Genomic DNA, 15618 nt, shown 5'->3' with positions numbered 1-15618 from the left:
CAGTGGTTAGAGCGTCAAGCTTACGACAGTGAGGTTGTGAGTTCAAATCCCGGACCAGGCTGTGTGTTGTGTTCTTGAGCAAGACACTTTATTTCACATTGCTCCAATTCACTCAGCTGTAGAAATGAGTTGTGACGTGACAGGTGCCAAGCTGTATCAGCCCCTTTGCCTTTTCCTTGGATAACACTGGTGGCGTGGAGAGGGGAGACCGGTATGCATGGGCAACTGCTGGTCTTCCATAAACAACCTTGCCCGGACTTGTGCCTGGGAGGATAACTTTCTAGGTGCAATCCCATGGTCAGTCATGACCGAAGGGGGTCCCAGCCTGTATGCATGTATGTACGTATGTATGTATGTCATATGTACATATATATATGTATGCATGTATCTGTGTGTGTGTGTCTTTGTAATTGTTTTTGTCCTCCACCACCACTTGACAACTAATGTTGGTTAGTTTACATCCCCTGTAACTTAGTGGTTTGACCAAAAGTGATTGATAGAATGTGTACCAGCCTTAAATAGTCCAGTGTTTACAATGCTTAGAAAGAAAACGATGAGATGGTCACTACTGGATTGCCTTTGATCATATGTCTGCTGACTCAGAGCTAAACAACACCAAGCATCTATGCCCGAAGACAACTTTGAATGTTGCTCTGGCCTGGCATTACCCAACCTGGCTTGCTAAATTTCTTACTCGGAAGTTCTGGGAATTCAAATGAAATTTCTCTTACCTGTGTTGGTTCTGATGCCACACAAGAAGCATCTGGTGCTGTGCTGCTTTGTAAAAAGCACTGGTGGTGGTGTCACATAGAATGCACTGGTGCCATGCAAAAGGCACTGGCGTTGCTGCCATTTGAAAAGCACTGGTGATTGTGCCACATGAAAAGGTGTTAGGAAGGGCTTTCAGCAGTAGAAACCAAGCTAAAACAGACTATGGAACCTAGTGTGGTCCCTGGCCTTGCCAGGTCTTGTCTAGCCATGTCAGCATGGAAGATGGACATTAAATGATGATGATATGAAAGATTTTAAAAATCTCCTCGTTATCAAAAGAACTGTTGTATTAAGAGAACATTCGACAACACTGGTCAAGCCAACAAGGATACTCGAACAAGAGACTGTCACTGGAATAAGGGTTCCAGTTGATCCCCAACTAATGGAACAGCTTGCTCATGAAATTAACATGCAAGTGGCTGAGTACTCCACAGATATGTACACACTTAATGTAGTTCTCATGGAAATTTAATGTCACTCAGATTGTGACAAGGCTGGCCCTTTGAAATACAGGCTCCACTCATTTTTGCCAGCTGAGTGGACTGGAGCAAAGTGAAATAAAGTGTCTTGCTCAAGGACACAATGCACTGTCAGGTATTGAACTCATGACCTTACAATCATTAGCCAAATACCCAAACCACTAAGCTACATGCCATCACTTGGATACTCAAATAGCAGCTAAATGTCCTTCAAAGTACATGCTGTTTCTAAAGAATAAAAAGTTTAGAATGGTACAACAATGCACTATAATACAAAAAATGGACTATCAGAGACTCCATCGAAGAATATCTGAAGAAGGAATTGTAATTCCGAAATATCATCAGACTATAGATAACCAAATTACAACAGGTATATAGTCCTTTTTTTTTTTGTATTATAGTGCATTGTTGTACCATTCAAAAAGCTTTCTATTTTTTACAAACAATACACAATGCTTCAAGCGAACTACAATACTCTCCTACATGCTGTTTTCTCGAAAAAGAAGGATGAGCAAGAAAACAAGGTATTTGGTAAATGGGGTCTGGAGAGAAAAAAATACAGGAGATTGTATATACAGGAGAACTTTTATAATGAAACTGTTATGAAATGATGTATAAGAAACTTTTTGTTTGTTGCCAGATTGGGTCATATTTTGGAATGAAACTGTGTGTAGCAGATGTCAACAAAGACGGTCTGGATGATTTGCTAGTTGGAGCTCCCATGGAACCAGGACAATCTAGAGAAGAAGGACAGGTTATTGTTTATCTCAGTGATGGCAAGGTTAGTAATTATTTGTCTCTTTTGTTTAATGATACGGTTCTCATTGTATGGCCAGTGATAATCATCCGTGGTCTGACATGGTCAGTCAGATTTTTAGGACTGGTTATTGTATGGTATTGTATGGTTATTGTATGGCATAATTCACCTACCTTGTAGATCCTCATAACATCAATCCTTTCTAGCCAGGATACATCTGTAGGGGCCCTACCCACCAAACAGCAAATTCCCTCATGTGGCCACCATGTCCATCCTGAAAGAAGGCCCCTAAGTCAAAAGAGGACTATGCTAGTTATCCTTTCACTCACATGACCTCCCTTGCTCCTCTCATTCCAGTGAGTCCCATTGGCCGTTTGTGTGATGTCACTGACCCTATACTTCTATTCCATCTCAGCCCCACATATTGGTTATTGATACACACACACACACATTTACATACATATTCCTATGTGTATACACACATGTTGTTGTTGGCACTCCGTCGCTTACGACATTGAGGGTTCTGGTTGATCCAATCAACGGAACAGCCTCCTCGTGAAATTAACGTGCAAGTGGCTGAGCACTCCACAGACACGTGTACCCTTAACGTAGTTCTCAGGGATATTCAGCATGACACAGTGTGTGACAAGGCTGACCCTTTGAATTACAGGCACAACAGAAACAGGAAGAAAGAGTGAGAGAAAGTTGTGGTGAAAGAGTACAGCAGGGTTCGCCACCATCTCCTGCCGGAGCCTCGTGGAGCTTTAGGTGTTTTTGCTCAATAAACACTGACAACGCCCGATCTGGGAATCGAAACCGTGATCCTATGACCACGAGTCCACTGCCCTAACCACTGGGCCATTGCACCTCCACAACACACACGTATATGTATATACATATATATACATGTGATTACACACACATACCTAGTCTTTTATTCTATTCACAGAAGAATTTGATGATTTACTTACTTGAAGGATTATTCCTTTGGTATTTCAGAAACTTCAGAAGAAACTTGTACTGTTTGGTGACAAAGAAGAAGGAGGTCGCTTTGGTAGTGCAATGACCAGTATTGGTGACATTAACCAAGATGGTTTCATTGGTAAGTAAAATGTTCTGTTTGGAGATTTTACTTTTTAAATCCTGTTGTATGAGTTGTGTTTCTATTTCCTTATTTCTTTCTTTTTAATGGCTTAGTCAGATGAAGAATGGTAGTGATTATGGCACCCTTTTGAGTTTCCAGGACTGATAAGAGGAAGGTGTCCACTGACTGGGGACTGGATCTGAATGCTTTCAAAAAATGCAATGGCTAGATAGTGATAGTAACCTTTTAGCATTCAGATTTCCCTGTCATATGTAGAGCTTATTTATTCACATCGTTTTGAATTAATGGTATATTATCTCATATCTTTGAGATTTTGATGATGTGAATGTTTATATTTAGAATGACATTGTAGGGTAGGCGTGAGAGGCCAAATCTAGCCATTTTGAATGCAAAACTAGTAGAAGACTTGGACCAGAACAATGCTAAATGGTTAAACTGGACAATGTCTTAACTGTAAAAAGGTAAAGGTAAGCCCTGGACGTTGTTTTCTCAAGTCCTAGAACTCATGGGGCAGGTTACCTGGTCTCTTTGGCATTTAAGGGACTGAGATCCCCTACCCCGACTAAATGGGATGCCAGTCCATTGCAGCTAAGTGGCTTGAAGCAATGTAAAATGTAATGCTTTGCTCAAGAACATAACTAACCACCCAGTCAAGGAATTGAAACCATGATCTTGCAATTGTCAGTGCAACATCCTAATTACTAAGTCACCTGTTGTCATGTAATAAATGTGCCACCCTAAATCAAGTGCAGATGTTCTGGTAGGCTTCCTCCTGGTTTCTGTCTATGAAATCTCACTAACAAGGCTTTGGTCACCTCCAAGGCTGTCATTAGTAGAAGACCCTTTCATAAGGTTCCATGCAGTTGGATTGAAATCAGTGAAAATCATGTTGTTGCAAAAACGAACTTATTAACCTAACATATGTGGTCCATATGTGGGGAGGGAGCTTGGGATTTCTACAAGTGAGGAAGAAGAACCCCTGGTGGTGGTGGTGGGATTTCTTTATAAATGGGCATTATTGAGTTAAAAGTTGTTGTCATTGTGATAAACATGAATATCAATGACAAATTCTTTAAAAGAATTCTTCCTCTCTCTCTCTCTCTTTTGCGCTTTCTTGCATCTCTTTCAACTATCTCATCTTTCATCTCTCTTTCTCTCTCTTCATCATCTTTCTTTCTCTCTCTCTCCCTTTCTCATCTTTCATCTTTCTTTCTCTCTCTCTCATCTTTCATTTCTCTCTCTCTCTCATCTCTTTCATCTCTCTTCTCCTCTCTCTCTCTCTCTCATCTTTCATCTTTTTCTCCCATCTTTCATTTTTCTCTCTCACTCATCTTTCATCTTTCTTCTCTCTCCCTCTCTCATTTTTCATCTTTCTTTCTCTCTCTCTCTCTCTCTCTCCCATCTTTCATTTTTCTCTCTCACTCATCTTTCATCTTTTTCTCCCATCTTTCATTTTTCTCTCTCACTCATCTTTCATCTCTCTTCTCTCTCCCTCTCTCATTTTTCATCTTTCTTTCTCTCTCTCTCTCCCATCTTTCATTTTTCTCTCTCACTCATCTTTCATCTTTTTCTCCCATCTTTCATTTTTCTCTCTCTTTCTCTCTCACTCATCTTTCATCTCTCTTCTCTCTCCCTCTCTCATTTTTCATCTTTCTCTCTCTCTCTCCCATCTTTCATTTTTCTCTCTCACTCATCTTTCATCTTTTTCTCCCATCTTTCTTTCTCTCTCTCTCTCTCACTCATCTTTCATCTCTCTCTCCCATCTTTCATTTTTCTCTCATCTTTCATCTCTCTTTCTCTTTTCCCCAGATATTGCCATTGGTGCCCCCTATGAAAATAAGCTAGAAGGAGCTATTTATATCTACAATACAAATAAAGAAGGACTTCCTTCTACATACTCCCAGAAAATAACTGGTAAAGATGCTGCTATGGGAAAAGACATGAAAGGATTTGGAATCTCAATTTCTGATTCTGTTGATGTGAATAAAGACAATTGTCCTGGTATGAAATATCTCTCTTTAATTTTGTTTTTATGTGTGATAGTATTTTTATTTTAATTACCACATATCAAAATACTAGTTATCAATTGCTACACCCTGTTGCATGCCATTACACTAAGTATGAGGGGCCATTTTGAACAATTCTCACTGTTATTCTTGTTGGGTCCCAGGTAAGCTCTGACTAAAAACAGGCCTGTAATCAAAGGCCTCCCAGCCATGATCATCTTATCTTTCTTCCATACATAGTGTATCTATAATTAAATTGTTTAATGCAGTGTTACCCACATTTTTCTCCCAGGCCCCACTGTAACTTTCCAGAAAAATGTATGCCCCACTGGTGGTTGGAAAAAACCAACTTTATTTTTAATATTTCATAATTATATACTTTCCTTAAAGAAATATTCACATTAGGACATTAGAATAGCTTTATGCTGTAGCAAACAGTCTTCACATAGTATGCTTGGCTGGAGGGATTGGTTTGGTTACGCTCAGTGTTATATGTTTACTGTGAAAAAAAGATTTTCATAATTCTATGTCGCATTAAAAAAAAGAAAAGAATTTTTGGATCCCAGGCCCCACCAGTGGGGTGTATGCCTCATATTAGGAATCACTGATCTAATATAGCTCTCCCATGCCAAAATAGTAGAATGTCATTTGAGGGAGATTTGGCTGCTGTTTCTAGCAGACTTAGTAATTACATAAATGCTCCTTTGTTGGTTAATCACTGGTTTTATAGCAACTATATTTGGTTGGTTTGAATGTTGAACGATTTTTTAAAACCCTTTTGATACCAACCCACCTGACACCAAGCCTGGTTCTATAATACAAACTCCCTGTTTTAAAGGGATTTTAATTAAAACCTTCCACCAAAATTTCATGTTAATTTATGATCCAAACACCAGCTTAATAATGGTAAAGTTATTTTACTAAATTCTTCATTTTTTTTTTTTTTCTAAATTAATTCAGTCAGAAGCAGTGTTATTTCATCAGAAATATGGTAACATATGGGTTCAGCAGACTTGTATCCAAAGGCGTCCCAGCCATGACATCTAGCAATTTTTAATATTATTTTTGATCGATGTCAGACCACCTGACTGGCTCCCATGCCAGTGGCACATAAAAAGCACCATCCATACATAGCCAATGCCAGTACCCTCTGACTGACTCCCATGCCAGTGGCACGTAAAAAGTACTGCCCGAACATGATCGATGCCAGAACCCCCTGACTGGCTCCTGTGTCAGTGGCACGTAAAAAGCACTATCTGAACGTGGCTGATGCCAGTACCTCCTGACTGCCCCCCCCCCCCCCATAATGGTGGCACATAAAAAGCACTATCTGAACATGATCGATACCAGGCCCGCCTGACTGGCTCCTGTGCTGGTGGCACATAAAAAGCACCCACTACACTCTTGGAGTCATTGGCATTAGGAAGGGCATCCAGCTGTAGAAACATTGCCAGATCAGATTGGAGCCTGGTGCAGCTGCTGGCCCTCCAGACCTCAATCAAACCATCCAACCCATGCCAGCATGGAAAACAGACGTTAAACAATGATGATGATTATAGTCACAAATAGTTTAATGAAATTTATAATTTTTTTTCTTCTAATTTTTCAGATTTTCTTGTTGGCGCTTATTTGTCAGATCAAGTCAGACTTTTATTTTCTCGTCCTGTGCTTGATTTAAACCTGGAATTATTACCTGAATCACAGAAAATTAATTTTACAAAGTATAATTGTCCAAGTCATGGGAACAAAGCTGTGTGTTTCAAAGTGAAATTAAAGTTTAGTTATGTACAAAATAACAAACAAATTCCTCCTAGAATAGGTAAGATCAAAATTTGTCTTCCTTTTAGTTTTTAGTTTTTGTATGTGTGTGTGAGATAAGAAGCTTGCTTCCCATGGTTCTGGGTTCAGTCCCTCTGCATGGCACCTTGAGCAAATCTCTTTAATCATAGCTCTTGACTGACCAATACCCTGTGAGTAAATTTGGTAGATGGAAAATGGGAAGAAGCTAACTATATACTCACACACACACACACACACATATATGTATGTGTGTGTGTGTGTGTGTGCGTGTTGTCCCCCACCACCACTTGACAACTGGTGTTGGTTTGTTTGCATCCCTATAACTTAGTGATTCAGCAAAAGAGAACGGTAGGATAAATACTGGACTTAAAAATAAGGACTGGGATTGATTTATTCATCTAAACCTTTCAAGGCAGTGCTCCAGCTTGGCTGCAGTCCAATAATTAAAACAAGTAAAAAATAAAAGATAAAAGATATATAAAGATTTTTGTGTTTTGCTGTTGTTGTTAGGTCCCAGGTCAACCGTGACCTAGCAAATCTACAGTCAAAAACATTTAAACGGTGACCATTTCAACTTATTTATCCAGAACCACATTATCCCATTTTGTCTTTCCTTTTTTAAGATGGTAGGGCATGACTTGATAAAATTTGGCTGTTATTTCTAGGAGATTGAGCAGCTGTGAAGTGAGCCCCTTTTTGGTTGGATCAATAAAGATTGAGAGCTGGAATCTGAATGTTGCTCCAGTCTGCTGTAAATGTGTGACCCTGTGACAGACTGGCTTCTGGTTCAGGGGGACTATTGTGATCTCACTTATGTGCCATGGAAACTGGTTAACCTGCCCCATGAACCATAAGACTCATGTTACAGAAGTCACAGTTGATTGAATCTATAATGTATCAACCTACTAACTGGGGTGGAGGTGGGGGTTACAGCTTCTGTCTCTCATGTATGTAATGTTTAAGTGCTCACTTCCTATTGCTTCTAGCCAGTAAGTTAGTCCACATTACCCCTTAAGGAGCATCGGGCCATGACTATTTCACGCCAGTGAATGCAATCTTGGACTATTTCTTGGATTTCCGACCAAGAGAGACCGATTGTTTTTGCTTCATCTTCTGAGTTCAAATGGCACCAAGGTTGACTTTGCCTTTCATCTTTTCAGGGTTGATGAAATAAGTACCAGTTGGGCACTGAGGTTTTTGTAATTAATTTTCTCCCCTACCCCAAAATTGCTGGCCTTGTGTCAAAATTTAAAACCAATTTATTTCCTTTACTCTTTCTTTTTCAGTTGACAAAGTGTCAGACACAATGACAGTCATGCCCCACATCCCATTAATTATAGAATTTGTGCAATATTGTTCAATGATTGTGTTTTTGGAAGCTGGGCTCACTTTCCTTCACAGAAATTCTGTTACCTTGGACTTTACACTGTGTTTTGCTCCTAAAGTGCAAGTAACATTAAAAAGATTCATTTAGGAATCTCAGCCATAGTTTTAATCAATAAATAGACAGCAGTTCTTTATTGGTATGGATGTTTTGATCTTCACATGGATAAAAATCACAGCTGACTTTGGTAGGATTTGAACACAGAATATCAGGGATTGAAACTAAATAATACCCCAAAGCATTTTGCTAAATGCTCTAAGCCACAGCCCTTTCATTATAGCATTAATAATGGTATTGTGTTGTACTTTCAGACCTCGAAGGCCAGTTAGCAACTGGTTCGCAGCCTCAGATGAATTTGTCGCATAGTGTACAGTCATTTGGTTTCAAACTTGAAAGTGGGAAAAAATCTGAAAAGGAATTTCAGATTATTGTAAAGGTAATTTGTAATTCTCTATTTTATTTTATTGTTCTTCTTCTTTTATTTTTTTAAAATCTATTATTATTATTGTTGTTTAAAGGTGGCATGCTGGTAGGATCCTTAATATGCCAGGCAAAATGCTTAGCATCATTTCATCTGTCTTTACATTCTGAGTTCAAATTCTGCTGAAGTCAGCTTTTCTTTTCATCCTTTCCAGGTCGATAAATTAAGTACCAGTTGCATATTGGGGTTGATCTAATTGATTGGCCCCCCCTCCCCTAAAGTTTCGGGCCTTGTGCTGAGAGTAGAAAAAAATATCTAAGGCCGCGAGCTGGCAGAAACGTTAACAGACATTAAATAATGATGAAGAAGTAGCCAACCGATGAAAGAGTTATTTCTTTCACTGGTGCACAAAATAGGGTACCATGAATTGAATTAACTCCACTAAATACATTTCATGGTACCCTAGCTTTTACTTCTTTGTGTATGTATGTATGCACGCATGCTTGCACGTACATATGTATGTTTGTGCGTGCATGTGTGTCTGTGTTCTCTTGGCATCACTTGATAGTTTTAAATGAGTGTTACTTTTATAAAAAAACATGTCACTCATTTCCAATCATTCCTATTTGACCATGGAGAATATCACCTTGCCTAGAATTAGGTGAGGTTTGGCAACAGAAATGGTACCTAGACATAAAAAAATCTGCCTCAACAAATTCCATCAGACCCATTCAGGCATAGACAAGTGGACATTTAAACATTGATGATGACATTGTTGATGATGATACTGGTGATGTTCATTATCAACCTGGCTGAAACCAGCTCTGGCTCTGTAGTACAATTTGTCTTGTTTTCATAAGTTTTGAATTAAAATCTTCCACCAAACCTTAGTCACAATTTATGTTCCTAACACTAGCTTAATGATAACTAAGTTATTTTACTAATTTCTTTGTTATATTAAAAATTAATTGAAAGAAACACAGAGCATCTCAAAATAAATACAGTAACGAAAGGGTTAAACATTTTGTTTTTTTGTGTAGCATTCTTACAAAACATTTTTCTTGTTTTTCTTTTCTTTTTAGGAACACCCAAATATTTTCCAGCCCATTCACATCACCATTAAAATGGCTTTGGCTAAAAACACCACTTGTCAAATATGTCCAATACTAAGGACACAGACCTTTGTAAAAAAGGTAAATATCTTTCTTGAAATTATCATCTTCAGGATATTTATTTATTTATTTTTACTCTTTTTTTTTTATCACATTTCTAAGGAAATATGCTCTCTTTTTTTTTTAATCTTTTACTTGTTTCTGTCATTCGTTTGTGCTCATGCTGGGGCACCACCTTGAAAAATTTTGAGTCAAATGAATTCACCTTTGTACTTATTTTCTATAAAGCCTGGTTCTTATTCCATCAGTTTCTTTTGCTGAACTGCTAAGTTACATGGACATAAACACATCAACACCAGTTGTCAAGCAGTGACAGGAGACAAACACAAACGTACACATAAACATGGGTTTCTTTCATTATTTTCCAAATTCATTGAAACAAGGCAATGTATTTCAACAGAAATATGGTAAAGAAAAAGTTAACCCTTTTGATACCAACTGCCTAAGACTGCCCCTGGTTTTATGATGCAAACTGCCTGTTTTAAAATGATCTTAATTAAAACTTATAATCAAAATTTCATGTTAATTTATGTTTCAAATACCAGCTTAACAATTTACAAAATTCTTTTACTAAATTCTTCCTTATTTTCCAAATTATTTGAAACAAAGACAATGTGATTTAACAAAAAATATAACAAAAAGGTTAAAACAGGTTGTTTTGTCTCATAAAACCGGTGACCTCTTGCAGGTTGGTCTCAAGAGTTGGAATTCTTCCTTCTTTTTTAGTTGTTATAGTTTCGTACATCTATTCTATATTGTGTGTGTGTGTGTGTGTGTTATGTTCATCACTGTCTTATGAGTAGTGTTATTCATTTCCAATCTTCTGTGAAATTACGTTCGGTGACAAATTTTTGCAGAAGATTGGAAATGAATAACACTGCTCATAATATGATGAATACACACACACACACACACGGCTAGCTTCTTTCAGTTTCCGTCTACCAAACCCACTCACAAGGAAGTTGACCTGATAGTGTAGAAGAAGATTTTTTTGTTTGAAGCAGCTTAAATAATGTAAACACTATCAATATGACGTACTTAATTTATGTGCGTTAGTAAACGCTGTGAAGCTGCGGTATTTCGTCCAGGGTAGATTCCAGTAAGACATATTGTGTTTAAAAACACAGTATGTCATAAAGTTTGACGAAACGAAATCGCTCCATGTCACACAGTGGGATTGAACCTAACATTACCTGGTTGGGAAGCGAACTTCTTAACTATGCAGCCATGACTGTGCTTATATACATTCACTGATAATTTTACATCTCCAACGACTGGCTACTTCAAAATTGTCTTGGTCAGGAAGAGAATGTGAACCATTGACCTCTGAACAAGTTGTCTGTTGCTCTTCTAACATCTGTTATACCACAATGGGAAAATGGAATCTTGTGCTATAACCGATATCTGCACATTTCAGTACCGATAAAGGATATTTGTGCAGTTGTAACAAGTGATAGACTATTTTGCATTGCTGTGATCTTAATTAACGTCATAGACATTCAAATAGTAGAGTCGTTAGAGCGTTTGATAGATTGCTTTGAGAGGGGTAGTCGTTCGGGTTCTTTGCATTCTGGGTTCAAAATCTGCCGAGTTTTGGCCTTCAGCCTTCCAGGGTCGGTGACGTACTGTATTGTACTGGGGTCGATTCTTAAAACTTTCTTTCTGCCTGTCTGTCAGTATCTCTCTTTCTCTCAATAAGAAATCGACCGGATCAAACTTCGAGAAGTGATAGACCTTGCCAGACCCAAAAATGTCCTGAGACACGCCGTTATGTCACGACTACGGCTCTATCAAGTATTTGAAGGACCGCGGCAAAGCAAGGCAATTAAACAAATTATCCAGAAGTCTAAGGGGAACAACTCTTGTACAATACAGTACTTCACCGACCCTGGAAGGCTGAAGGCCAAAACTCGGCAGATTTTGAACCCAGAATGCAAAGAGCCCGAACGACTACCCCTTTCAAAGCAATCTATCAAACGCTCTAACGACTCTACTATATTATTTTGAAGCCTGACATCGAGATTATTGGAGATAACAACAGACTTATTGCTTAGGTGGGAGAGCTGGATCATCATCGTCTTTATCATCATAATTGAAACTTCAGCTAATTCTTTTGAATGATCACATCCTACCGTATTAAAAAAAAAAAGCGTTTGGAATATCAAGTCCATGATACACTATGTTTGAAAAAAACATTGGGTGGGTGATCTTGGCTGAAATAACTTTAATCATAGGTCTTTCAGATCAGGGTCAACGTGGTTGCTGCTTGACCCACTAAAAATAGCAGCCAAATATCCCTTGAACGAGACTGTTGTCTTAAAAAGAGTTATGATGGAGGGGTAATGATGCAGGAAAATAAGATTGGATGGTCATGATTGGAATAATTTTCGTTATAGATTTGTTTACATGCGTCTGATCTGGAGTTAAACATCAGCAACAGCTATCATCATCATCATCATTGTCATTTACCACCAACAACATCACTGCTCCCACCACCACCATTTTCATCTCTGCAATAACAACCACCACCACCGCCACTCTCACCATCACTATATTTATCACTGCTTGTGAAGGTGCATGGCTTAATGGTTAGGGTATTCAGCTCATGATTGTGAGATCATGAGTTCAATTCCCAGAGATGTGGTGTATCCTTAAGCAAGATTCTTTTTTTTTCTTTGTTGCTCCAGTCCACTCAACTAACAAAAATGAATTGTACCTGTATTTCAAAGGGTCAGCCTTGTCACATTGTGTATCATGCTGAATGTCTCTGAGAACTATGTCATGGATTATGCATGTCCATGGAGTGCTCAGCTACTTGCTCATTAACTTCATCAGCAGAATGTTTCTCTGATCAGATCGACAGGAACCCTCACCATCACAACCAACAGAGTGCCTGTTCAATCTACCACTACCACCACTACACCACGCTTCTGTCTTCACTTGGTCCAAGAATGGAGTTGCTTCTGAGACTGCGTTGATACATACTGTCATTGAAGCTGAGAGCAGTTTTATTGAACAACCTTTGGCAGTTCAACTAGCCAGATTCAGCTTCTTACACCAACCATACATCATCATCATCATCATCATCATCGTTTAACGTCCGCTTTCCATGCTAGCATGGGTTGGACGATTTGACTGCGGACTGGCAAGCCAGAAGACCACACCAGGCTCCAATCTGATCTGGCAGAGTTTCTACAGCTGGATGCCCTTCCTATCGCCAACCACTCTGAGAGTGTAGTGGGTGCTTTTACGTGCCACCGACACGAGGGCCAGTCACACGGTCCTGGCAATGGCCATGCTCAAAAAGGTGTTTTTTACGTGCTACCTGCATGGGAGTCTGTCCAGGAGCACTGGCAACGACCTCGCTCGAATGATTTTATAACGTGCCACCAACACAAGTGCTAGAAGGCAATGCTGGTAACGATTACGCTCAAATGTCATTCTAAAAATAAAGAGTCACATCTTTTATATCTCAAAGCTACGAGATAGTACATGATTAATTAAAAACAGCATGAATGAATAAATATTGCATTTCACAGAGCGCGTGTGTGAATACACACACACACATATCTGTCAAGATATTCACTCTTGCACACATGTGTACATTATGTATATAATTTTTCCCAATTTATACTTCTTTATTTACAAGACGTTTAAATAATCAACAAAGACTTTTATTAAATATTTCTAAATTACATTAAAAAAAATGTGATTAAAAAATTTTTTTTTTCTTTGTCCTTCCAGATTCCATTTGAACTTGAGTGTGGTGATGATGATAAATGTACAACAGATCTTAAAGTTTCTGCTTCAACATCACTCAAGTATTTGCTGTATCAGAAGGAGGAAAAATTCGACATCAATGTTATTGTGTCTAACGGCATCAATCACGCTTATAATTCATTTGCTACTTTCATTTTCCCCCAATATCTTCAGTACATTCAAGCCATCAAAACTAAAGTGCAACCAGGCTTCGAATGTTCAACAGATAGCTCACTAGAAGAAGACATGGTTCGTTGTACTCTGGGCAATCCATTGCCTAAAAATACTGTCAGCACATTTGCTTTAAGGTTCTCATCAACCGGAAGAATTGATCAACCAGAAAATGCTATAAATATCAGTGTCAAAACAAAAAGTTTTGAAACACCGCAAGATTTGAAAAATAATAAAATGACTATTAATATTCCTAACAGGATGAAGGCTTTTACAGATTTCTATGGGTAAGGTTTTCCCCTCCATTCTCTGCCTTTTTTTTTCTGTTTTTCTTTTATCTTTACTTTTACTTGTTTCAGTCATTTGACTGCGGCCATGCTGGGGCATTGTCCTGCATTTTTAGTTGAATGAATCAACCCCAGTACTTATTTTTTAAGCCTGATACTTATTCTATTGGTCTCTTTTGCTGAACTGCTAAGTTATGGGGATGCAAACACACCAACATCAGTTGTCAAGCAGTGGAGCTGGGGACAAAAACCAGACAGAAAGACACACACAAACATGGATATACATACATATATGTGTCTGTGTGTATGTCTATAGGCTTTTATCAATTTCTGTCTACCAAATCCACTCACAAGGCTTTGGTTGGCTCAAGGCTATAGTAGAAGACATTTTCCCAAGGTGTCACACTGTGGGACTGAACCCAGAACTATGTGGTTGGGAAGCAAGATTCTTATCACACAGCTACACCTGCACCTCTGTCTATTTAATTCATTTCAGTAGTAGTAGTAGTAGGCACCCCGCGACCACCACCACTGCCAACCAGCTTCTGATTGCGTCAACTTACATTCAAAAACATTCTAGCTATGATAAAGCTGTGTTGTCAGGAAGTTTATTTCACATTACATTACTGATTATAATCTTAATTTTCTTCTTTGAAACAAACAAAAAGAAAATAGAACAGGAAGCAAAAAGGGAGTAGGTATCATTTGAGAACAATTTGGCTGCTATTTCTAACTGCTTGATTACATAGAGGTGCCCCCTTTACTACACTTCACTTCAGTTTCCTTTCAATGTATAAAAGTGCTGTGGAAAAAGATGGAATATGAATTAAGAACAGCTAAGATGCAATAATAATGAAATCTGGAGATAAATACCAACAATTTGCTTCTAATTCTCTTATATAAAAGAATTAGCAGAGGCAGACCTGGCTGTGTGGTTAAGAAGCTCACTTTGCAACCATGTGATTTGAGGTTCAGTTCCACTGTGTAGCACCTTGGGCAAGTGTCTCGTACTATAGCCCTGAGCCAACCACTGCCTTGTGAGGAAGCTTGTTGTGTGTGTGTATATATGTGTTTGTGTGTGTGCGTGCGCGTGATGAGGGTCTTTGTGTCTGTGTTTCTTCCCCTTCCGTTGCTTGAAAACTGGTATTGGTTTGTTTGTGTCCCTGTAACATAGCACTTTGGCAAAAGAGACTTATAGAATAAGTATTGAGGTTAATTATTCAATTGAAATCCTTCCAGGTTGTCCTCCAGCATGGTCACAGTTCAATAAATGAAACTAGTAAGCAATTGAAGATAAAAATACATCTGCATGGGTAACAAGCCAGTTATTTTAAGAGAAGAATTTAGTCAATTAGATATAACCTTGTACTTAACTGACAGCTATTTTACTAGCCCTGGAAGGATGAAAGGCAAAGCCGGCACCCATGGAATTTGATCTTAGAATTTGTTCCAATGGTAGAATGCCTGTCATGTTTACAGGACATGTGGGTTCAAGTCTCAAGGGCA

The 15618-nt window shown here is 38.6% G+C and overlaps 1 protein-coding gene across 2 annotated transcripts in view; it reads left to right on the top strand.

Annotated features, from left to right (window-relative positions):
* The window catches only part of LOC106883988 (integrin alpha-9), a 181709-nt gene that overhangs the window by 151716 nt on the left and 14375 nt on the right, over positions 1 to 15618 (top strand). For both annotated transcript variants that reach the window (XM_014935149.3, XM_089358429.1), the window contains exons 9-15: positions 1891 to 2031; positions 3007 to 3109; positions 4922 to 5113; positions 6728 to 6937; positions 8614 to 8738; positions 9806 to 9916; positions 13640 to 14112. In XM_014935149.3, the coding sequence (XP_014790635.1) occupies positions 1891 to 2031; positions 3007 to 3109; positions 4922 to 5113; positions 6728 to 6937; positions 8614 to 8738; positions 9806 to 9916; positions 13640 to 14112 (1355 nt within the window). The remainder of the gene's footprint in view (positions 1 to 1890; positions 2032 to 3006; positions 3110 to 4921; positions 5114 to 6727; positions 6938 to 8613; positions 8739 to 9805; positions 9917 to 13639; positions 14113 to 15618) is intronic.

Source organism: Octopus bimaculoides, chromosome 10 (genome assembly GCF_046866305.1).
Source record: "Octopus bimaculoides isolate indiv1 chromosome 10, ASM4686630v1, whole genome shotgun sequence".
NCBI classification, from domain to species: domain Eukaryota; kingdom Metazoa; phylum Mollusca; class Cephalopoda; order Octopoda; family Octopodidae; genus Octopus; species Octopus bimaculoides.
Note: the sequence above shows the minus strand (reverse complement) of the source record. Positions and strands in the feature narration are given on the sequence as shown.